Below are 25,867 nucleotides of genomic sequence, written 5' to 3'. Positions count from 1 at the left end.
ACATACTTCTTTATCAGCAGAATTCATTACAAACTTGAATTGGAAACCATCTGCAGACCTTGTTCTAATCCTAGCCTTTTCTGTTGCTAGCTGCAGTACCGTGGACAAGTCCCACACCTGCTTTTTTACTTTGTATTAATGTCACAGCTTCCCTGATAGCTCAGCTGGTAAAGAATCTGCCTGCAATGCAGAAGACCTGGGTTCGATCCCTGGGTTGGGAAGATCCCCTGGAGAAGGGAAAGGCTACCCACTCCAGTATTCTGGCCTGGAAAATTCCATGGACTGTATAGTCTATGGGGTCCCAAAGAGTCGGACACGACTGAGCACTTTCACTCACTCAATATATTAGAATGTTTATTAGAATACTTCTGAGCCTCCCATCACTGGTCAACATGCTTATTTAGTGATTCTGTTTTTCCTCTAGTCTGCATGTGTTTTTTCTAATCTATCCATATTTTGCATCTAATTTTTTGTGACCTATGGGTTGCATGTACAACACAGTTGCCAGAGCCTAGAGTTGCTTTCTTCAGATCAACCAGGGACCAAAACAAAGACTCAGGTGAGAAATTCATTGTGAGAGTTCTTAAATAAGTCGTGTGTGAATGAACACACTCGCAAATCCACTAAAAGTTTTTCCTCAGTGATACTTTTCTTAGAAGATGATTTGATTTATAACATTTATAAGAAATGAATTCTGAATGGGATTATAAATTTCAATTAATGACATATAATTAATAGCCTTGACCTACTTAACCAATGCTATGGAAATGCCCAAGTCTTTTGTGGATTAATGGCATTTATATTCTATTTATGGATTCTTCCCACCTCAGTACTCTACTGCCAGCCCATCTCCCAACCCTTCTTTCCTTCTGAAATACCATTTTCTCAAGAGCCTAGCCTGCTCTGTTTTGCTCCTCAAAGGTAATCCTACTTCAATACTGTCTTGTTAGGGACCTGAAAAAACATTAGTAGTAAATATTCTAATAAGACCGTTAACTTTTGTGTGTTATGTAATTTAGTAGTAAATTAGATCTGAAATCTACATGTATGGACAGCATGAATTGTGTCAGTAACTCCTTAAAAGTGTCCATATAATAGATATGGTCTAAAGGCTTTACTCTAAATTCTTTATTCTTTTGTTTGTAATTCTTTACAGTGTTCTAATTTCTTCATGTAATTATAGTGCCACTGATCACAAAGAGATGAAATTTATATAATTATTATATTCTGTTTTCTTAATCTTCCATTTGATCATACTGGCTGATTAATACAAGAATACTAGCTATACACCTATAAAAGCTAGCTTACCAGCAGTGACAAAAGCTAGGAGGCTGGATTCTGTTGGCCTTTCAGTGCCTATGAGCTGTTGAATTAATGTTTATTTATTCATCACTATTTAAAAAAAATCTCGAGTAAGCAGTCTAGTGTATACTTTTGAACTATACATTTATTGGTGTATGTCAGAGATCTATTGTTCTTCAGTTAGTATGTATGCCTCTCAATATGATTTCAATGACAAGCCATTGAAAAATATGTATGCTTTAAAGTTTTTTCTAGTTTCTATGAAAGTTCACACCAGTATCTTTATTTTGAGGGTAATGATTATAAAGTTGACCACACTGTAGGACTGAGTGGGTGTAGGAGCCAGATTATTTGGTCTTTGTGAACAGTATTCTTAAGAGATAGGGCCTTAAAGAGACCATTTGGGTTTGAAACTTGTCTCCTTAGTTTCAGACCACGTGAGTTCAGTTTCCTCATCTGTAAAACAAAGACTCCATTTCTTTGTGTGACATTGTCATCTAATGAATTCTGGGGCAGGGAGCCTGTTCCTCTATCTCAGCAGGTTGTCCTGAGAATTAAATGAGTGAAGTGCTTAAAATATTGTCTGATTAAGTACTCTATAAGTGTTTTCTATTGTTATCCTTTGGGTAAAACTGGTTTTATTAATGACTTGGATACCTGAAAAATTAATAGTGTATTATGGTTCTAATTTTAATGATAAGTAATGATTTTTTCCCATAACTACTACTGGTTACTGGCTCTTGTTCTAATAAAAAAAGTTTCCAACAGACTAAACTAGGGTCTTTAATCCTAGAAAAATACTGTATTGCATTGCTGCACTAGGGTTTATTGGAGCCTGAGGTGAAAGGAACAATGAATAATTCTGATCCTATGTTCTTTAAAAGTTTAGCAATTTGTTTATCATAGATGTTTTTGCATTTTAAAAAATATTGCATTGAAATATTATTTGTTGTGATCACTGAATTTTTAGCATCCTTCCCTCCCACCCCCACCTGCCTTATATTTTGCATCCAAGATCGCTCTCATTCACGTCACCCACTTCAGCCTAGTTCTGGCCCTGCTGTTCTGGCTTCATTTGATGTAATGAAAACAGTTTACATGTGGTTGGCACATCATTATTTTATTGCTGACTCAGGGTGGAGGCTATCATAGCCAAATCTAAATCTAAACCCTGGAAACTGGCCCTTAGAATGCCATTCCTACTAATACTAAATCTCAGTTGTTGTTTTTTTTTTTTCCCACTTTCAAAGTAACTTAGAAAAATCTCAGTTTATGAAATCCTGAAATTTCAAAGCAAGTTTTGTCCTCATTTGAAAACATGGTCAGGCAATTTGCTCTTAGGAGCAATGAGCACAAAATAAGTGTGACACCAAATCAGAGTGCCATAGGGCAATAGGTCAGCCATGTGAACAATAATTATCCTAAACTCAAGGGAGAAGGAGAGTGGGATGGAACCCAGGGGGATTTCTCTTTTTTTTTTAGCCAGTAGTATTAAGAGAAACACAATTAGTCAGATGAGCCTCTTTGTGAAAGAAAAGGCATAAGGAGTGTCATTACTTATTGATGATGAGATTGATGGTGCTAGCTAAGTACACAAGAACTCATCTAATATCCCATGGGATAATGGGGAGCATGGACTAAAACCACATACAAGTTTGGAAGCAAATAAATGTTGAGTTGTACTCCTGCTTAGTCATCTGTTAATATTAGCTGTGCAGTTTGGACTAGATACTTAAATTCTCTGAGCCTTCATATGCCTATATTACTAGACTGTCATGAGAAATAACAGTTTATTTAAGTAGCTAAAAATGCATGGAGAATGTAGCAGAAGCTTTTATGAATGATTCCTGGTGTTATTATAATTCACATTAATATTATGTCAAGCAACATACTAGCTAATCAAGGGATAAGGAGAGAGCTCAGTGAATAGGCCCGAAGAGGAGGATGTGCTCAGTCACTGAGTTGTGTCTTTACGACCCCATTGGCCATAGCCCACCAGACTCCTCTGTCCATGGAATTTTCCAAGCAAGAATACTGGAGCAAGTTGCCATTCCCTACTCCAGGGGACCTTCCTGAGCCCAGGATAGAACCTGCATCTCTTGTGTCTCCTGCACTGACAGGTGGAATCTTTACCATCATGCCACCTGGGAAGCCAAAGAGCAGAATACATGTCCATATAAGCCACCTGAGAGCTGGCCAACTAGGGTAAGATGTGGCCAGCCCTCTTAATTTCTAAATAAAGTAAGACAATGGTAAGAAAGGTAAGGAAGCCAACCAGGTAAGAAGCCAGGCTTCTGGTTGCTGAAGAACACAGGGAGCCTTCAGCAAACCAGTAGAGAAAGAGAGAGCCTGGCTGACTCAAAATTTTTCTCCCAGAGACGGAAAGTGATTGGGAGCTGGGCTGGCGAGTGCAGAAGATTGAAGGAGAGCTGACATCAGAGCTGTGTGGGTGGAGATGACTGCAGCAGGCCTTTATTACACACAAGCCTCAGCACATGCTTAGAGTAATAATTTATAGGCTGGTGCTGTTCATCTTAAGTTGCTGAAAGATACTTACATTGTCTTTGTTTTCCCAAATTGGTGTTTATTAAAAAAAAAAAAAATCTTCCCTCCTCATCCTGTATCATAGTTGCATATTCATTTTGTAGTAGAGTTGAGTAAAAACAAAATGTATCTTTTAGTGGACTTGGGGCTTTCCAGAGCCCAGGTGACATTTCAGGGTATCTTCCTGCTCCAGTCCTTAGAGAAAACATTTCTGGTAGGCAGTGCTTATACAATGTCTAGGAACCTCGCTGAATCATTTAAAAAATTCAACCATATGGACATTTGATCTACGATGCACAGTTTTTTAAAAAATCAATTACTGATTAGTCCTTCATCGAAATGAGTAAACTGAGTATATCTTTCAAGTATATTCTCCAGGGCTTAGTGTCTCAGATGGTAAAGAATCTGCTTGCAGTGTAGGAGACCCAGGTCTGATCCCTGGATCAGGAAGACCCCCTGGAGTAGGAAATGGCAACCCACTTCAGTATTCTTGCCTAGAAAACTCCATGGACACAGGAGCCTGGCAGGCTACAGTCCATGGGGTCTTAAAGAGTCGGACATGACTGAGTGACTAATACATCTTTCAATAACTTAAGCATAGGTTTAGATGGATCTCCTTTAGGAGGGAACATGTGAGAAATTACATGACTTCATCTTTTTTTTTTTCCTTAGCAAATAATGAATTTTTCCAATCAATCAACAAATTTAAGTATATTGTCATCCTCCAAAGTGAGGAGATTCCATTCTCATTTCTCCCCCAGAATTGTGAAGCGTTTCCCCTCTTCCATTCATGGGCCACCTGAGACACTTGGATCCAGGATTTGTTTAATCCCCCACACCAAAGTCAGTTTTCCTTGGGTTATATGTGACTTTGGTCTTTGTATTTTGTATTTTAGTGAATTTTTCTTGGCAAAGGTGCTGCTCTGCCTGGGAACTGATTGAGCTTCCGTAGAGCCAATATGTTTCTCAGTTCTCCAATTTAAATGCTGCCAAAAGTTTCCTAACGTGTGCCATGAGAAATTCAGCAGCACATAAAACCCCATTCATTAAGTAAACAGTTAACTAAGCAACCCTTGGCAAAAGCCACAACCCATCTGACATTTGAAGCACCCAGGACCTTCCCAAGGAAATAATTAAAGAAAGCATTAAGAAGAAATACCCCCATGCTTAGCAGTCATAATTGAAAAACATAACTGTTCCCAACCTGGGGTCTGTATACTTTTTAGTGTCTTTAAAATTAGAAATGAAGAGTGGTTGCATATGCTTAATATTTCAATATACCTAGGAAAGGCTACATACTTACTCATGCCTAGCATAAGCTGAATAAAAAATTTGCATAGGCTATCATTTGATCAATTTAGTGGGATTACAGGGGCTGTCATGTTTTTCATTGACAATTTTTTAAAAAAAAAATCAAACATTTCCTTAATAAATACTATTTGTTTAGTAGAGGAAAGTTCTCAAAATGTAATTCATGGGAGATAAGAAATAGGGGTAGAAATGTGGGAAATACTTATTCTCTTTTCTATTTTTTGGCCATACCACGTGTATCTTAGTTCTTAGTTCCCTGCCCAGTGGTCGAACATGTGCCCCCTGCAGTGGAAATGTAGCGTCTTAACTACTGGACACCAGGAAAGCCCTGGGAAGTATGCATTAAAATGAGATTTGAGAGTGATTAATTACTTCACAGAAGTTCTTTGCTTTTTAGAGAGTTCATTCAGTTCAGTCACTCAGTCGTGTCCGATTCTTTGCGACCCCATGAATCGCAGCACTCCAGGCCTCCCTGTCCATCACCATCTCCCGGAGTTCACTCAGACTCATGTCCATCGAGTCGGTGATGCCATCCAGCCATCTCATCCTCGGTTGTTCCCTTCTCCTCCTGCCCCCAATCCCTCCCAGCATCAGAGTCTTTTCCAATGAGGTGGCCAAAGTACTGGAGCTTCAGTTTTAGCATCATTCCTTCCAAAGAACACCCAGGGTTGATCTCCTTCAGAATGGACTGGTTGGATCTCCTTGCAGTCCAAGGGACTCTCAAGAGTCTTCTCCAACACCACAGTTCAAACACATCAATTCTTCGGCTCTCAGCCTTCTTCACAGTCCAACTCTCACATCCATACATGACCACAGGAAAAACCATAGCCTTGACTAGACGGACCTTAGTCGGCAAAGTAATGTCTCTGCTTTTGAATATGCTGTCTAGGTTGCTCATAACTTTTCTTCCAAGGAGTAAGCATGTTTTAATTTCATGGCTGTAGTCACCATCACCATCTGTGATTTTGGAGCCCAAAAAATAAAGTCTGACACTGTTTCCGCTGTTTACCCATCTATTTCTCATGAAGTGATGGGACCGGATGCCATGATCTTCGTTTTCTGAAAGTTGAGCTTTAAGCCAACTTTTTCGCTCTCCTCCTCTTTCACTTTCATCAAGAGGCTTTTTAGCTCCTCTTCACTTTCTGCCATAATGGTGGTGTCATCTGTATATCTGAGGTTATTGATATTTCTCCCTGCAATCTTGATTCCAGCTTGTGTTTCTTCCAGTCCAGCATTTCTCATAATGTACTCTGCATAGACATTAAATAAGCAGGGTGACACTATACAGCCTTGACGCACTCCTTTTCCTATTTGGAACCAGTCTGTTGTTCCATGTCCAGTTCTAACTGTTGCTTCCTGACCTGCATACAGATTTCTCAAGAGGCATGTTAGGTGGTCTGGTATTCCCATATCTTTCAGAATTTTCCACAGTTTCTTGTGATCCACACAGTCAAAGGCTTTGGCATAGTCAATAAAGCAGAAATAGATGTTTTTCTGGAACTCTCTTGTTTTTTCCATGATCCAGCGGATGTTGGCAATTTGATCTCTGGTTCCTCTGCCTTTTCTAAAACCAGCTTGAATATCAGGGAGTTCACGGTTCACATATTGCTGAAGCCTGGCTTGGAGAATTTTGAGCATTATTTTACTAGCATGTGAGATGAGTGCAATTTTGTGGTAGTTTGAGCATTCTTTTGCATTGCCTTTCTTTGGGATTGGAATGAAAACTGACCTTTTCCAGTCCTCTGGCCACTGGTGAGTTTTCCAAATTTGCTGGCATATTGAGTGCAGCACTTTCACAGCATCATCTTTCAGGATTTGAAACAGTTCAAGTGGAATTCCATCACCTCCACTAGCTTTGTTCATAGTGATGCTTTCTAAGGCCCACTTGACTTCACATTCCAAGATGTCTGGCTCTAGATTAGTGATCACATCATCATGATTATCTGGGTCGTGAAGATCTTTTTTGTAAAGTTCTTCTGTGTATTCTTGCGACCTCTTCTTAATATCTTCTGCTTCTGTTAGGTCCATACCATTCCAGTCCTTTATCAAGCCCATCTTTGCATGAAATGTTCCCTTGGTATCTCTAATTTTCTTGAAGAGATCTCTAATCTTTCCCATTGTGTTCTTTTCCTCTATTTCTTTGCATTGATCGCTGAGGAAGGCTTTCTTATCTCTTCTTGCTATTCTTTGGAACTCTGCATTCAGATGCTTATATCTTTCCTTTTCTCCTTTGCTTTTCACCTCTCTTGTTTTCACAGCTATTTGTAAGGCCTCCCCAGACAGCCATTTTGCTTTTTTGCATTTCTTTTCCATGGGGATGGTCTTGATCCCTGTCTCCTGTACAATGTCACGAATCTCATTCCATAGTTCATCAGGCACTCTATCTATCAGATCTAGGCCCTCAAATCTATTTCTCACTTCCACTGTATAATCATAAGGGATTTGATTTAGGTCATACCTGAATGGTCTAGCGGTTTTCCCTACTTTCTTCAATTTGAGTCTGAATTTGGTAATAAGGAGTTCATGATCTGAGCCACAGCTCCTGGTCTCATTTTTGTTGACTGTATAGAGCTTCTCCATCTTTGGCTGCAAAGAATATAATCAATCTGATTTCAGTGTTGACCATCTGGTGATGTCCATGCATAGAGTCTTCTCTTGTGTTTTTGGAAGAGGGTGTTTGCTATGACCAGTGCATTTTCTTGGCAAAACTCTATTAGTCTTTGCCCTGCTTCATTCCACATTCCAAGGCCAAATTTGCCTGTTACTCCAGGTATTTCTTGACTTCCTACTTTTTCATTCCAGTCCCCTATAATGAAAAGGACATCTTTTTGGGATGTTAGTTCTAAAAGGTCTTGTAGGTCTTCATAAAACCGTTCAACTTCAGTTTCTTCAGCATTACTGGTTGGGGTATAGACTTGGATTACTGTGATATTGAACGGTTTGCCTTGGAGATGAACAGAGATCATTCTGTCGTTTTTGAGATTGCACCCAAGTACTGCATTTCAGACTCTTTTGTTGACCATGATGGCTACTCCATTTCTTCTGAGGGATTCCTGCCTGCAGTAGTAGATATAATGGTCATCTGAGTTAAATTCACCCATTCCAGTCCATTTTAGTTCACTGATTCCTAGAATGTCAACGTTCACCCTTGCCATCTCTTGTTTGACCACTTCCATTTTACCTTGATTCAAGGACCTGACATTCCAGGTTCCTATGCAATATTGCTCTTTACAGCATCGGACCTTGCTTCTATCACCAGTCACATCCACAACTGTGTATTGTTTTTGCTTTGGCTCCATCCCTTCATTCTTTCTGGAGTTATTTCTCCACTGATCTCCAGTAGCATATTGGGCACCTAATGACCTGGGGAGTTCCTCTTTCGGTATCCTATCATTTTGCCTTTTCATACTGTTCATGGGGTTCTGAAGGCAAGAATACTAAAGTGGCTTGCCATTCCCTTCTCCAGTGGACCAAGTAGCACTTATGTTCTTTTAATGACAAGCAGGCCCCTCTAAAAATTTAAAGTCAAAACTTCTAAGATCTTACACAGCACCATACTAGTAACAATAATAGCTACTCTTTATTTACTCAGTGCCCACAACCAAACACTTAGTACCCTATGTGCTTAAAGAATACTCTAAAATGAGTATTAACCTTGCATGATAAAGAGGAAAACTACTTTGGAGAGACTAACGAACTTGCCCAAGGCAGTGTAACTAGTTAAGTAGCACAGCAAGTCTGGGATCTATAGCCATATGAATCCATATCCATATTATATATCATGCAATGCATTGCCTTCATCAGATATTGTTAAAATTGCAGAAGAGATTTGCACAAAATTTCTCAGGAACAAGTCTACTTTGCAAAATCTTTTCATCTCAGGTGCTAAAAACAACAGCTTTGGCTGCCTTAAATGTCAGCTTACTCTGTTTTATTTGAGGTTTCTCTGGTAGAGGTGTGATTGAGAAGTAAAAGCTGGCAGCCAGAGCCAAAAAGGGGACTCACACAACTTGAGTAATCATAAATTAGATGACTAGCTGTTGAAATTTGGGAGGCTTAGTTGAGTCCCACAGTTTTTATTGCTGAAGGAAACTTAACTACCATAAAAACAGTCCCATGGAAAGGAAACAAAACAAAGGAAAAAGCATACATTCCTGGTTATGGAGACAAGCACTCAGATTCTCCCTTGTCCTCTGCTTACTGGTTCCACACTAGCTGCGTGTCTTTGGACAAGTGGCCTTGCTTCTTGAAGAGAGCCACATTAAGGTGGAGTCAGAGGGCACTTTGCCTTCCCCTGCACTGATAGTCATTCACCTGGTCGTCCTCCAAACATCCTTGATGGACTCACAACACACTCTTCATACCAGAACTTTATGACTGTTGGAAAAGAATTAGTGTGCTTATAACTACATTCACTGTTTCTTTTTTTCTGATTTTCTGTCTGTAGTTATATATCTACCCTCTAGCTAACAAATAATGTAATTTTCTGGCATGAGGCCAGATTCACTGATGTGTTCAACTCAAAATTATTATAATCACTTATGAATAATAACTTTACAAATAAACATAACAGGTATGTAATTCTAAGCAAGATGTAATTTCCTCTTACTAGTCAAGTATCTTTAAGTGAGTTTGAATAAGTAATTTACCACCAGCTTAGACGTGTTACCTTTTAGAAAGCTTCAATAATTCTGTTGCATATATTTATCTTATTGATACAGAAAACAAGAACCTCTGTAAGATACAATGTATAATATGAGAATAATTAATGTAAATGACTTTGTAGGAGGGGCTTAAATTATATTAGCATATTATAAAGCTATGATAATTAAATGAAGTGGAACTGGATTGAGAAAAAAAAGAAAGAGATCAATAAAACAAAAAAAAATGCTAGGAATAGAACTTGTATATATAAGAATTTAATGTGTGGTATGTAAGCCTTACAAATCATCAGAAAGAGAATTATTTAACAGTTGTGCTGGTTCATATAAAGACCTACTATTTGGGTATGGGGACTCAGTTTGGATTTTCACCTTAAACGAGAAGACAGATATTTGCAAAAAGAAAAATTTATACACAAATGTATAAAATTAAGTAATAAATATTTAAAATGAAAATGGATTTATCAAGTCTCTCAGTGGAAGATTTTCTAAGCTAAAAAGTGATGAATACAATAAAAAAATGATAGTAGATGGAAATGTTGAAGCTTTGGCATATCCAAAACACTGGCATACAATGCCACCATAAGACAGTGAGGAAAGGACAAACTGTATATAATAAATGGTATTCATGAATGCAGTGAACATATACTGAATGGTACATTATATACTAATGGCCACCCCCTTCAGAAAAATGTGAAATTAAATGATGGAGGGAGATTCACTGAGTTCAAGAGGGTAGAGATACAAAAGAACATGAGTTGGTTGATCTATACATAACATTTGGTGCCAGGATTTATTATTATCAGTTTGAAGCTACCATTTTTGGTTGATGGGAAGAAAGTTTCCCTTGGCAGGGGGCGGGGGGTGGGGAATGTGGCTACCTTCTCCTCATTGAGACTGGCAGACTATTAAAAAAGTCTTCTGGATAAAGCAGACATGCATTGCCCTTATTAGCAGCATCTGCTGGGAGAAGGCAATGGCAACCCACTCCAGTACTCTTGCCTGGAAAATCCTATGGATGAGGAGCCTGGTAGGCTGCAGTCCATGGGGTCGCTAAGAGTCTGATACGACTGAGCGACTTCCCTTTCACTTTTCACTTTCATGCACTGGAGAAGGAAATGGCAACCCACTCCAGTGTTCTTGCCTGGAGAATCCCAGGGACGGGGGAGCCTGGTGGGCTGCCGTCTATGGGGTCACACAGAGTCGGACACAACTGAAGTGACTTAGCAGCAGCAGCAGCAGCTGGCTTGGAATAGAAGCTTTAAACCCTAATTTATGGTGTGTTACATTCTGCAAGATCATGAAAGACTGAGGTTGAAAATATCTTCATCACTTAGTTGCAAAATAACAGTAAACATTGCAAGTTTATTGTTTCTAGTTAACTTTTTCAGTGTCTTTCTAACTTCCATTAGTAGGGGAAATAACTGCAAGATGTTTTCCCCTCAGGACTTTTATTTTTATATTTGAGCAGCAGCTTATTGTGAAGCTAATGCAGTTTTAAAGTTAGAATTGCCTTTAAATCAGTTACGATTCCCTTTCTGCCATATTGCTGAGAAGACAGCTGCTCTTCATTTGTAATTGCTCAAGGGCCTCTGATGAGCCTGCGCCTATGGGAGAAATGGTTTGTTGTTCTATTTATTTATTTATTTTTTGCAAAGGTTTTTGAAAGAGCCCTGAACACTAAAGTTCCCAATCCTTGCTCATGATCAGAGCTTAATGCTAACTGGAACAATCCCTTGATTTTTCTGAGCCCTCAGTTTGCCTGTGTGAATGCTCAGTTGCTCAGGCACTCAGTCACGTCTGACTCTTTGTGACGGGGCTCCTCTGTCCTTGGGATTTCCCAGGCAAGAATATTGGAGTGGATTGCCATTTCTTCCTCCAGGGAACCTCATCGTACTCATCTGAAAAAGAGGATCCATCTAGTTTTCACCTTTTTTTTTTTTTTTAATCAGCATGTCAAATCTCATGTTACTGACTATTGTGCTTCATTTTTGATATATATATATATATATATATATATATTTTTTTTTTTTCCCCCAAAGACATTACTGAGACTGAGTCTTCATTTTGAGAAAAAGAGACATTCCTATTTAATGGAACTCTTTCCACATTTAATGGAGTAATTTTGCCACATACCCATATGCCACTAAAAGCTTCATTAAATAGAGCTGTTAACCCAGGGACATCACAGTCTTTTAGCTCCTCTTTTAACCCCTACGGCTAACTTGTACAGATGGCATCCACTGTTGACTACTGAATTGAGGTAGTTTACTGATGGTGGAATGACGGAAGGACAAAGCAAGAGGATTTTTCTTTTCCTTCTTTTTATGAATAAGATGTATTTGGTGATGCTTATTTGGAACTAAGCAAAAATAAAGGTTTCTTTCCTTACATTGCTTAAACAAAATATTTTTTATCTATATTTCAGCTAATTTTTTGGTTTCAAATTAAATAAGTCATATGCCTTTTTAAAAATTTCTTCACCATTCTGTTTTTTATTCTTTCTAATACAATTCAGGATTTCTTTTTTAAATTTAATTTAATGTGTTTATTTTTGGCTGTGCTGGGTCTTTGCTGCTGTGTGGCCTTTTCTCTAATTGCAGAGAGCAGGGTCTACACTTTAGTTGCAGTGGCTTCTCTTGTTATGGGAGCACAGGTTCTCAGGCATGCGGGCTTCAGTAGTTGCATCATGTGGGTTCAATAGCTGTGGTTCCAAGGTTCTAGAGCACAGGATCAATAGTTGTGGCGCACAGGCTTAGTTGCTCTTCAACATGTGGAATCTTTCTGGATCAGGGGTTGAAGCTGTGTCTCTTGCATTGACAGGTAGATTCTTCATATGCCTTTATTGAGAAATGATATTATTGGAATCTATTTTCATGTTCCATAATTATTTTCTTATTATAAAATATTTATTTTGGTGTGAGGAGTTTTGATTTAGTCAAACATTTTATGGGCATATCATCTCTAAATAGGATTAAAAAACGGGGAAAAAAATCCCCAGCAATTCCTACCCCCTCAAGGCCCTTTTACCTTTCAAAATGCTTTATGTAACTCTTCTTAAGACTGAGTTTCCTCAGCGTGAAGTCCTATTTTTAAAGAGGTATGGAGCTAAACTGTACAGGGCTTGTACATCTCCTACACTTTCCTTGCCATCTGCTACCCTTTCTCTGATCTGCTCCAAATACACGAGTCCCTGCACCTGGTTGTGTATCTGCCTCAATGGATGTATTCAGATTTTAGATGAAAACTTCAATGGTGTGACATTCTCAGAAAAGCTAAAATCCTATTAGTCCCTTGATCAGTTAAAACAATAAACCAAGTTCCCTGCTAGGGTCTTTGTGTGAGAAAGCCACTAAAGCATAAGAAACTTGATCTCAGGTAGATGATAGGATAATAATGAATACAATCATTTTAAAAATGTGATCATCACACCCCTTGCCTTTACTTTTTCTTATAATTATCTCTTCCTGCTGGCAGGAACACTGAGGGGAGCCTGTTTTTTGTTTTTGTTTTTAATCTTAATTGTAAGACATTTTGGGGGGGGGGGTGTTTTAACCCTTCCTTTGGAACGTGCTAAACTTATATAAGTGCTAAAATTTGTTTTTAGGCCAAGACATTTTGACCCAAGACCTTGAGTAAGACTATTTGTATATTTTAGCCAAGAACTCTCTAATTTCTTAAATTATTAAATATTTGTATTTAATATACAAAATATTTGCATTTACTATGGATTATTATATTAAATATTTATCAATATAAATTAAAATTGTTTAATGCATATTAATGTATGTGTGTTTATTTTGATGTATATGTGGTATATATACATCACATACATCATGGGCTTCCCTTGGGCTTCCTTTGTGGCTCACCTGGTAAAGAATCTGCCTGCAATGCAGGAGACCTGGGTTCGATCCCTGGGTTGGCAAAATTCCCTGAAGAAGGAAATGGCTATCCACTCCAGTATTCTGGCCTAGAGAATTCCATGGACTGTATAGTCCATGGGGTCGCAAAGAGTTGGACACTTTTGAGCAACTTTCACTTTCAAATGTATATAATGTCTACTTATCTATTAGAGATGTACAGTCTATTTTAATATATGTGTATATTTTTTCTGGACATCAGTGATAGCAGATTTAATGTGTATTACATTTAAACACATTTATATTGGGGAATGTATACTCTCTGTGTGTGTATGCATCCACATATAGTTTATACATCACCTGTATATATATATGTGTGTGTGTGTGTGGTAGATATTCAAGATAAATTAAACTGCTTTATTCTCAGTGGTCCAAGATTTATTGGACTGAGGGTGTGCAAAGGGAAGTGATTAAACTAATCTTCTTCAATACCTTGCCTAACAAGTACTTATCTGATTAAACTGAAAGTGCAGGGATTAAAAAATCATTTCAAAATAATAAATAAGTTAATGTTAGGGATAAAACTTGTGATGCAGTTCATGTCCTTTTCCTAACTGTTTCTTATCTAGGTCTTGGCAAAACAAATGACATTTATTCCTTAGTTGCCTGAGTGGTCCTTATCCTGTTTGTTCACTTACTGGCTAACTCTTGGTTGTGTTTTGAAATGGGCATATTGTTGTAAGTAGATGCTGCATGGACAGATTACACATAGGAGAAAAGAAGAATTAACTTTGGATGTTGGAAGTATTCTTTTTCTTAATAGAGTAAAAATAGTAAGTGCATTTAAAATGAACAAATAAAAAGTAAAACTGAAACAGTCTCAGATTAATTCTTAAACCTCCTGGACTTTTAGAATATATTCAGTCATCCCTATCCATGGGTTCTGTACCCAGAGATTCAACAAACCAAAGATGAAAAATATTCAGGAAAAAAAATACCAGAAAGTTCCAAGAATCAAAACTTAAATTTGCCATGCACTGGCAAAATTTGCATAGCATTTACATTCTATTAGGTATTATAAGTAATCTAGAGATGATTTAAGTATATGGGAGGATGTATATAGGTTATGTGCAAATGCTATGCCATAAGAGACTTGAACAACCGTGGATTTTGATATGGGGGTCTGAGGAGGCCTTACAAATAGCTATGAAAAGAAGAGAAGTGAAAAGCAAAGGAGAAAAGAAAGATATAAGCATGTGAATGCAGAGTTCCAAAGAATAGCAAGGAGAGATAAGAAAGCCTTCCTCAGCGATCAATGCAAAGAAATAGAGGAAAACACCAGAATGGGAAAGACTAGAGATCTCTTCAAGAAAATTAAAGATACCAAGGGAACATTTCATGCAAAGATGGGCTCGATAAAGGACCAAAATGGTATGGACCTAACAGAAGCAGAAGATATTAAGAAGAGGTCGCAAGAATACACAGAACTGTACAAAAAAGATCTTCATGACCCAGATAATCACGATGGTGTGATCACTCATCTAGAGCCAGACATCCTGGAATGTGAAGTCAAGTGGGCCTTAGAAAGCATCACTACGAACAAAGCTAGTGGAGGTGATGGAATCCCAGTTGAGCTATTTCAGATCCTGAAAGATGATGCTGTGAAAGTGCTGCATTCAATATGCCAGCAAATTTGGAAAACTCAGCAGTGGCCAGAGGACTGGAAAAGGTCAATTTCCATTCCAATCCCAAAGAAGGGCAATGCCAAAGAATGCTCAAACGACTGCACAATTACACTCATCTCACACCCTAGTAAAGTAATGCTCAAAATTCTCCAAGCCAGGCTTCAGCAATAGGTGAACCATGAACTTCCAGATGTTCAAGCTGGTTTTAGAAAAGGCAGAGGAACCAGAGATCAAATTGCTAACATCCGCTGGATAATCAAAAAAGCAAGAGAGTTCCAGAAAAACATCTATTTCTGCTTTATTGACTATGCCAAAGCCTTTGACTGTATGGATCACAAGAAACTGTGGAAAATTCTGAAAGAGATGGGAATACCAGACCACCTGACCTGCCTCTTGAGAAACCTAGATGCAAGTTAAGAAGCAACAGTTAGAACTGGACATAGAACAACAAGGTGAATTCGCTCAGTCATGTCCGACTCTTTGCGACCCCATGGACTGTAGCCTACCAGGCTCTTCCATCCATGGGATTTTCCAGGCAAGAGTACTGGAGTGGGTTCTGGTTTCAAATAGGAAAATGAGTACGTCAAGGCTGTATATAGTCACCCTGCTTATTTAACTTATATGCAGAGTGTATCATGAGAAACGCTGGGCTGGAAGAAACACAAGCTGGAATCAAGATTGCCAGGAGAAATATCAATAACCTCAGATATGCAAATGACACTACCCTTAGGGCAGAAAGTGAAGAGGAACTAAAAAGCCTCTTGATGAAAGTGAAAGAGGAGAGTGAAAAAGTTGGCTTAAAGCTCAACATTCAGAAAATGAAGATCATGGCATCTGGTCCCATCACTTCATGGGAAATAGATGGGGAAACAGTGGAAACAGTGGCAGACTTTATTTTTCTGGGCTCCAAAATCACTGCAGATAGTGACTGTAGCCATGAAATTAAAAGATGCTTACTTCTTGGAAGGAAACTTATGACCAACCTAGATAGCATATTCAAAAGCAGAGACATTACTTTGCCAACTAAGGTCCATCTAGTCAAGGCTATGATTTTCCCAGTGGTCATGTATGGATGTGAGAGTTGGACTGTGAAGAAGGCTGAGCGCCAAAGAATTGATGCTTTTGAACTGTGCTGTTGGAAAAGACTCTTGAGACTGCAAGGAGGTCCAACCAGTCCATCCTAAAGGAGATCAGTCCTGGGTGTTCATTGGAAGGACTGATGCTAAAGCTGAAACTCCAATACTTTGGATACCTCATGCAAAGTGTTGACTCATTGGAAAAAACCCTGATGTTGGGAGGGATTGGGGGCAGGAGGAGAAGGGGACGACCAATGATGAGATGGCTGGATGGCATCACCGACTCTATGGACATGAGTTTGAGTAGACTCCGGGAGTTGGTGATGGACAGAGAGGCCTGGCATGCTGCAGTTCATGGGGTCGCAAAGAGTTGGACACAACTGTGCGATTGAACTGAACTGAAGGGAGGAGTGTTCTGGAACCAATCCCTTGCAGATATCGAAGGAGGACTGTGTGTCTATATATGTATATATATTTGTACATATTATATCCTAAAAGACATAACTGTTGAAAACCCACAGTATAGTCATAGAAATAGAAAAATAAGGCCCTCTACTTATGCTGGGTTTGAAGAGACGTTTTATAGTCACATGAAAAAATCCCTCTACTTAATTGTGATATTTGATTCATTTAAAGTTATTTTAATCAGGACAAATGAAAGCAAAAGTACTATTTTGTTTTCTTTTTTTAGACTAATCCATGTAATTTATATCAAGGTCATCCCTTTGCATGGTGGCAAATGGCTGTTTGATTGTGTATCTCTTACTTTGCAACTATCAAAAACTAAGTGAAATTTCCTGCTGAGACAAAAACAAAGTTTGAAATTAATGTCTTTAGATATTCGAACACTGAGTATTTGACATGGTCATGATGAAAAACATTCAGTGAGCTCGGTACCTCTAAACATTTATTGCTAAAATTATATAATATTTCCTATCTCCTAGGATACTTCTGAGGAGTAAACATAATATGTCCATGCATCTCATAACATGACCTGGCAGAAAGTAAACCCTCCATAAATCTGAACTGATTCTTCTTGAAGTGGAGATGTTGGTGCTGGTGGTTGTGGTGATAGTTTGATACCTGAAACTCCTTTTTATGAGTGAAAGTGAAACTCCCAGGATCATCAGTTTCCTGTATAAACTTCCTGGCTGAGAAATCTCATCTTTAAAGAAAGCCTTTGGTGTACTTTACAATAGGGCTATCAGAATAAAAAAGAAAGCCCTATCTGCTTTGACCTCTTTGATGCTGCTGGTTACAACTCTATTAATTACTTTAATGCACTGGCCAGTCATCTACCAAGTGTCTTGTTAACTATTACCCTTGTTATTACACTTATATTGTACAACTCCATTAATTCAATGTAAGAATGATAGTACTGTTATTCATATTGATAACCACATAAATAAGAGCAGCTGCTATTTATTTTAGTACTTACTCTGTGCCAGGCCCTGTTCTTAGCACATTAATTGAGCTATTATTCATTTTTTACAATAACCCTAATGTGGTAGATATTATTATACCATTTTACAGATAATATTGAGTCTCTTAAAGGTTGAAGGGCTTCCATAAAGTTACAGGATTACAAGAAGGTAGGCTGGAATTCTCTCTGAGATCTGACTTGTGAATCAGATTCTTAAACTGCACTTGTGATTAAAGAGAAAAAACAAAACTTAGATTACAAGGAGTCATTCCTGTTCTTTCAAAGAGGGCCCTGTCAGAGTCTAGATCTCTGCATAGAACTTCAACTCTGACTATAGCGCTCATTTCACAACCTCTACTACTCTGATAGTTAATGTATGAAAATCCTTGATCAATGCCTGTTAATTTATTTGAGCACCATTAAGATTTTTAAACTAAAATATATTGATAACAACAACAGTAAAAGTCATAATTTGAGTGGCAAACATATTTTAATGATCTGCTTATTTGATGCACATATCCTCATGTGGAAAGAGATTTATGTATCCACCAATATCTTCAACATCATCTGTATAAACATTAGATAGATAGAATTCTTGAGGCATGTCTGTGTACCTAAAGATGTGGTAAGCATTCTCTTTACTAATGGATTAGAGTTTGACCAACCTAGACAGCATATTAAAAAGCAGAGACATTACATTGCCAACAAAGGTCCATCTAGTCAAAGCTGTGGTTTTCCAGTAGTCATGTATGATGTGAGAGTTGGACTATAAAGAAAGCTGAGCACCAAAGAATTGATGCTTTGGACCTGTTCTGATGGAGAAGACTCTTGAGAGTCCCTTGGACTGCAAGGAGATCCAACCAGTCCATCCTAAAGGAAATCAGTCCTGAATATCTTTGGAAGGACTGATGCTGAAGCTGAAATTCCAATACTTTGGCCACCTGATGCAAAGAACTAACTCATCGGAAAAGACTCTGATGGTGAGAAAGATTGAAGGCAGGAGGAGTAGGGGACGACAGAGGATGAGATGATTGAATGGCATCACCGACATGATGGATATGAGTTTGAGTAGGCTCTGGGAATTGATGATGGACAGGGAGGTCTGGTGTGCTGCGATTCATGGGGTCGCAGAGTCGGACACGACTGAGCAACTGAACTGAACTGAACTGATTTATAAATTAAGAAACTGAGACAGAGAGAGGTTAGGCAGCCTGACTTAAGTAAAAGCTTTGTGTTTAAACTGAGTCTATCCAGACTACCAAATTTTCGTCCTTTAGCCCATTTATTTTTCCTGCCTTTTTATGATTATTATCAAGATGAAATAAAATACTCAGTGACTGTCCACCTCAAATTTCAAGCCTAAACATATAAAAACACAAATGTACTACTCTTATTCTTGCTTATTTGTGAGTGAGATTTTAAAAATTCTAACAAACATTGAAAGAAAGGAAAAGAATCATCTCATAGCAATGTGTGGAAATCATATGGCGTCTAAAGCAAACTATAAAAGAAGCCCCACAAATAAATAAATATGTCTCTGTTTCTCTGGGGCTTATGTTATCATTTCATGAAGCAGGGAAGTGAAATTCAACATTTCGAATTACTCTTCAGAAAAACTTAAAATCAGTATCCCCCCAGAAATATTGATTCTGTAAGAAGATCCAAATAAATGTGTAAAAACATCAACAACTTTTAAGATGATAAAGTGTATGAAGATTTGTTGAAACTATTAAATGATTACAACTTTAAACAGAAATAAGAAAAACATATATGAATAATAATTTGTAGATTGAAGACCATACTATCTCAGAAGGAAGCAAAAGAAAAAAAAAAAGAGATTTGGAGTGCTTACTGGCCACTCATTATTATTATAACTGAACTATGTTCAGTGCATTTTAAGAGTAAGTCTAGCTCCAGAAAAGTATAGTATATGAAATCTGGGTCAGATGAAGCAGTTGTATAGGTCTGAGAGCCATCCGCCTGCCTATCCAATATCGCTCTTCTGTTTTCTAGAGTTGCCTTTCAAAATATATGAAATGAGAAGGAAAAAAATCGTGCTCAAGATAGTTCTAGAAAAATTATTTCACTACTGGACAATTTTAACTCAGGTGTTTTTACTATGAAAGCAGTTTCTACCCCATAAAATTAGTTTGAAGGTGATAGGCAGCTTGCCATTTGTAACTGAACGTGTATGTAAGTTTTCACATTTTTCTAGGGAAATTGACTAAAAATTATAGCGAGTTATGATATGGGTCCATAATACCACATTCTGTTATTTTTTAATTGTACTTGTAAATATTGTTATTAATAATATGTGAAGTAGGTTTTAAAAAATGAAGAAAGAATATTATTCAACTGTCAGCAAGTGTTTATTGAATATCTGCTCTGCGCCAAGCACTGATCTTGTTGCAGGGTTTTTGCCTGCATAGAACAGACATTCTGGTGGAGATTTATTTTCCCATTTTGGGTGGAGGGCATAGTGCATGGCTAACCCTAAGTATTATGATCTAGGGGGTCCTAACATTTCTTCTCCATCTCCCTGAACCTTCCTGAATCACCAGGGCACCCCATTCACTCATGAAATTTTAAATCTCTCACTGAAATTCTCACTTGGAATTGCCCTAACCCTACATATTTTCAGCTTTCTTGTAGCTGATGTGTGGGACTCATGAGACAATATACCCCACCTTTTATACACACTTGCTCATGTCAGAAACATCCAATTCCATTGCTATAGTTCTATTTTATGGTGATGTGTTAGCATGGATCAGCATTATCATCTGCATCATTTGGGTCAGAAAATACTCATTCCTGATTAATGTCAGAAGAATCTCCACATATTAAGATATAAATCATCAGGAAAAATGAACAAAAATTAGGCTTAGGTAGCTTGAAAATCACGGTGAGAGGTGATAAAACTTAGAAAACCTGCCATGGAAAGCATTTTATCCAATTCTAAAGATTCCCTTGTGGCTCAGCTGTTAAAGAATATGCCTGCAGTGTGGAAGACCTAGGTTCAATCCCTAGGTTGGGAAGATCCCTGGAAAAGGGAAAGGCTGCCCACTCCAGTATGCTGGCCCGGATAATTCCATGGACTGTGTAGTCCATGGGGTCGTGAAGAGTCAGACACAACTGAGCTACATTCACTTTCACTTTTAAAGATTCTCAGAGAAATCAACCTTATATCATCTTTCCCAAAGGTTAATAATACTCTCTTTTCAAGGAAGTGTATTAAGAATTAATCTAATTCTTTTTCATTATAGCTTTAGTGCATTTCTCTTTTGCTGTCAATGTGCTGTGCTTAGTCATTCAGTCGTGTCCAGCTCTTTGCCCCCATGGACTATAGCCCACCAGGCTCCTCTGTCCACCGGGATTCTCCAGACAAGGATACTGGAGTGGGTTACCATGCTCTCCTCTAGAGGATCTTCCCAACCTAGGGATTGAACCCAGGTCTCCTGCATTGCAGGTGGATTTGTTGTCAATAGATATTTGTTAAACCTTTATACATATATGTTCAAGGAATAAGGGATATAATATTTTTTTATAATAATCCTTCTTCAAGATAAAGTGAAACACCAGGAGTAGCATTGAAATATGTGATATATTTATTTGGCATAGTTCATCTAAAATATACCAATTATATGAGTGTGTTTAATTTCTGAACATTTTCTCATAATTAATTAGAACTTATATCTTTATGTCCACTGGATGATAATAAAGAGATAATGATATTTATTATCATACAGTTTGATGTGGTTGATATTATTGAGATCTTACAATGTGCTTGGCATTGGATTGATTTCCTTTTAGGTAGATTTTATCACATGCATTTTCTTCTTTAATTATATTAACCATCTTGAAAAGTGTTGGGGCTTCCAAGGTGGTGCTAGTGGTAAAGAACCTTCCTGCCAACGCAGGAGACATAAGAGACACGGGTTTGATCCCTGGGTTGGAAAGAACCCATACCAGTATTCTTGCCTGGAGAATCCTATGTCCAGAGGAGCCTGGAGGGCCTGGAAGGCTACAGTCCATGGGGTTACAAAGAGTCGAACATGACTGAGTGACTAAGCATGCTTGTAAAGTATTATCTTTCTATAAACAAGTCTTGGAGATGATACTCAGGGAATCTGAAACTAGAACTTGCACTTTTACTCACTCTGAAAAGTGAACGTTCATTAACAAATCCTATCAGGAAATTTATCAGCCATATTATTGGCTCAATTACCATGGGTTTAGAAGAAATAACAGCTGTCTTGACCTGGTTAACTTTATAGCACTAATCAGACACAGGCTTATTTATTCTGTTATACAAGTTTATTTTTATGCATGGATAAATGAATTTAGAAACTGACAGTGTTGGCTTGCTATGAAATTTCAAGTGTCTTTGTAAAAATAATTAGATAGTTATCTGGACATAGATAAATAATTTATTCTTAAGTCAGTATCACTTACATATTTTGGAAATGTAATTATCCATGGTATGGATTTTGTAGAGAAAGGATGTGAATCTCTCTTTATCCTTATGTCGAAATAGCTACAAATTTATTATGGTGATGTGATAGCAGCTGCATGATGTTGTGAGCCATTCCGGTGGATTTGTCCAAAGTGCTGTTTGGAGTCCCAGAAAAGCACTGGGACTATTAACAAACAATGAGAACTACCCCACCACTTTGGTGAGGTGCCTTTGGAAATGAGAGTATAAGGCAAACTTTGTTCCATATCAGTATACATTAAGAGTATTGGTTATATAGACTGAATAGATTTAGGGAAAACATCAAGTTCCAGAGTTAACTAACATTATTCAAACAGTTATGAATGCAGGGCAGGGTAAGAGAGAACTTCTGAATCTTAGTCATATTTTATAATTTTTCTGAGCAAATTTAAGATGTTTTCTATATCAATTGTGATTTTACAAAGGTAATATATACCATGGATATATATACCATGGAAGTGATCCTATATTTTAGGGGACTGGCATTTGAAAGTATTTAATTTCAAATATTTCAGTGATGGTAAAACTGAAAAACCTCAGCATATTTAATAAACAAAGCATAATAGCCAACTAACAAAAGCAAATGTTTTAAGTACAAGTCTACACACACTTGAAATAATGAAATTTCTATACAGATTTATTCAAGTTATTTGAGTTAGCTACAGAGACTTTGCATGAGTGTGTACACACATTATTTGAATGAAATTAGGTTAGAATAGTTCAACGAATTGATACCTGGATTTTATTTGGCTGAAGAAAACTGTCTTGTACATCAAAAGGCAGTAAACAGTGTATGTCTTTTCATGCTCTACTTGGAAGTTACATGAACTGATAACAAGTTTGAAATATTAAAATACGGGCGCAGTTTCTCACTATTATCCTCTCCCTACAGGTTGTGTATAAAAATAATGATGTAAGGCTGGAATTATCTCGACTTGCCAAGCAAGGTGACCCAAAGATGAAGATCCATGGAGTGGTGGCATTTAAGTGTGAGAATGTTGCAACTTTGGACCCAATCACCTTTGAAACCCCAGAATCCTTCATCTCTTTGCCTAAATGGAATGCAAAGAAAACAGGCTCCATATCCTTTGATTTCCGTACAACAGAGCCAAATGGCCTCATCTTATTTAGTCATGGCAAGCCACGACACCAAAAAGATGCCAAGCACCCACAGATGATAAAGGTAGACTTCTTTGCTATTGAGATGCTGGATGGCCACCTCTACCTCCTCCTGGACATGGGGTCAGGTACAATCAAAATCAAAGCCCTGCAGAAGAAGGTGAATGATGGAGAATGGTATCATGTGGACTTCCAGAGAGACGGACGGTCAGGTAATTTATCATTTTTTAAACTGTTTATCTGTTAGAACACCATTCGTAAGGAATTAAAATCAACTCATATTAAAGAGTTCTTGCATTTCTGTCTTTAGGGGAAAGGAAATTGTTATTATTTCTGTTTCACATCATATAAGAATCAGAAGGAGCTAATTAATCGTCATAGTTGGGCATCAAACCCCAAATGCTCAAATGACTTCAAGAACAGCTTCTTAAATGAACATTAAATGGATAATCAAGTACCAAATCTTGCAAGAAATTTTATCCTGAGTTTGCAAATGACAAAACTCAAGGTTCTTATGTTTCCAATTATCTCTTATATCATTGGATGTCTGGAGGTGCCTGAAGTGGCAAATATAAAATCTGGGAAAAAAAAATGATTCATATAATCCTTAGTTTAATACAATATATATAAAATCCTTAGTTTAATACAATATAGTTTTTATCCAAGATGGGCCTACAGTATCAAAAACACTTTAATCAATACAGGAGGTTTTCAAGGATGCTGGCAAAACTCTGCTGCCTTCCAAATAGGTTCCCTTTCTGATAAAAGAGGTTTCAAATTCCACCAACAAGAATTTATTTCTCTGACTTCCTTTTGCTGCATTTATTTATTAATTTATTTTTCTGAAGTCCTTGTGAGGTTGGGGGAAGAAGGACATGTGGTAGGGAGGCCTGAAGAAATACCATTTACTTACTCTGAAATGCAGAAGTAGATTGGGGGCTTAGGGAGTTGAGCAGTGTTAGGTTTGTGGGGCCAAGGACCATAAAGGCAAAGCAAATAACATTTGGAAACCCAGAGGTGGTGGGGGCAGATGGGGAGAGAAACAAGTTGTTTCAGGTCTGCAACGGTATATTATCTTTCACTTTCTTCACCCTTTCCTTTCATGCTGATTGGACCTCTCACTTAGAAATCAAGTTATCTTCTAAGTGAAGATGGTTGAATTTAGACTTAGCCACTCTCCTCTCCCTCCCCCAGCTCTCTTATTTGGTTTTATACTATACTAGCCTCTCTGGATTCTCCACTAAATACCAGTATAAACTTGGCCTCAGCATTTTTTTATTAAGGCCTGGATTTCTTTCTTTGCAAAGCATCTTGGGAAGGATTCACTTGATTCCAGTACCAGGGACAGGGAATTAACAGTGATGGAGACTAGGATTCTACATGTTTGCAAAGTTTCTTGAGGACATGATTTGGTCAGCCACATTTGGAAACCACAGATCAGATGACATTCAGATGACACCTAGAGTGCTTCTTTCAGACCCAAGAATCTGTGATTACCATCCCAGGTTAGAAGGGCCTTGCTGAAGTGCTGGGGTGAGCTCCCCTTCTCACTCCCTCCTTTCACAGACTCCCATGTCACTTGTCGTTTCTGGCTTCTCTGCAGCAGAGCAGTTTGCTATTTTACAATTATTCATGCCTTCCTTTTCTGTTTATCTATCTAGAAGATCATATTGTTACTTTTGGACATATCTTTTTTGTCCACCAAAATAAAGAGATGAAATGTATGAAATCTGAGAGGGAGGCAGGGGCAAGGGTGAAGGGTTGAAGGATGGTCAGAACCCATTGCTCTGATCCCCAAGAATTTTACAGTTTCTGATTCATTCTTCTCTGTAAACTTGGTTTCTATGTTCTTTCATTCCTCTAAAGAAATTCAAAAGGAAAAGAAGCTTCTGTTCTGTGTAGTCTGTGCTATGTTGCCACTTTCTCCAGTATCTTAGATGATTGAGAGTAAACAGTAAAAAAAAAAATTTTTGGTCTGTTGTACTATACTGTGCATTACAAATTGGATTCCTCTTTGTTTTTCCGATTTAAGCTGAGAAGAGTTCATTGATATGAATACAGAAATATAGCAATAGATGGCCACCTGTTGGCTTCCCCCAGCCTATTTCTATCAGAGTTAACAATTAATTTACTTCTGAAGAACCTTCAGAAAGAAGACTTAAAAGAGGATGGGAACAGGACTAATTTTGTGTTTGACATACTAACTTACGGATGTTATCACTTGACTTAAAATATATCTAGAACTAATTTTGAAAGTGACTTTCAAGAATATATATATTTTTAGTCAGATATTATAACAATTTAAAACATAACTGATCAGATCAGTAGGTATCTTTTGGAAGTTCAGAAGGGCAAAAACAAAAAAATACTACACTTTAGATCGATTGCATTTCT

At 37.8% G+C, this 25,867-nt stretch overlaps 1 protein-coding gene across 19 annotated transcripts in view; it reads left to right on the top strand.

The window, feature by feature from the left end:
* NRXN1 (neurexin 1) overlaps window positions 1–25,867 on the top strand; it is a 1,211,037-nt gene that overhangs the window by 524,069 nt on the left and 661,101 nt on the right. For all 19 annotated transcript variants that reach the window (XM_040224802.1, XM_040224806.1, XM_040224800.1 and 16 more), the window contains one exon: window positions 23,247–23,685. In XM_040224802.1, coding sequence (XP_040080736.1) covers window positions 23,247–23,685 — 439 coding nt within the window. The remainder of the gene's footprint in view (window positions 1–23,246; window positions 23,686–25,867) is intronic.

This window comes from Oryx dammah, unplaced genomic scaffold (genome assembly GCF_014754425.2).
Source record: "Oryx dammah isolate SB20612 unplaced genomic scaffold, SCBI_Odam_1.1 HiC_scaffold_25, whole genome shotgun sequence".
NCBI lineage: Eukaryota > Metazoa > Chordata > Mammalia > Artiodactyla > Bovidae > Oryx > Oryx dammah.
Note: the sequence above shows the minus strand (reverse complement) of the source record. Positions and strands in the feature narration are given on the sequence as shown.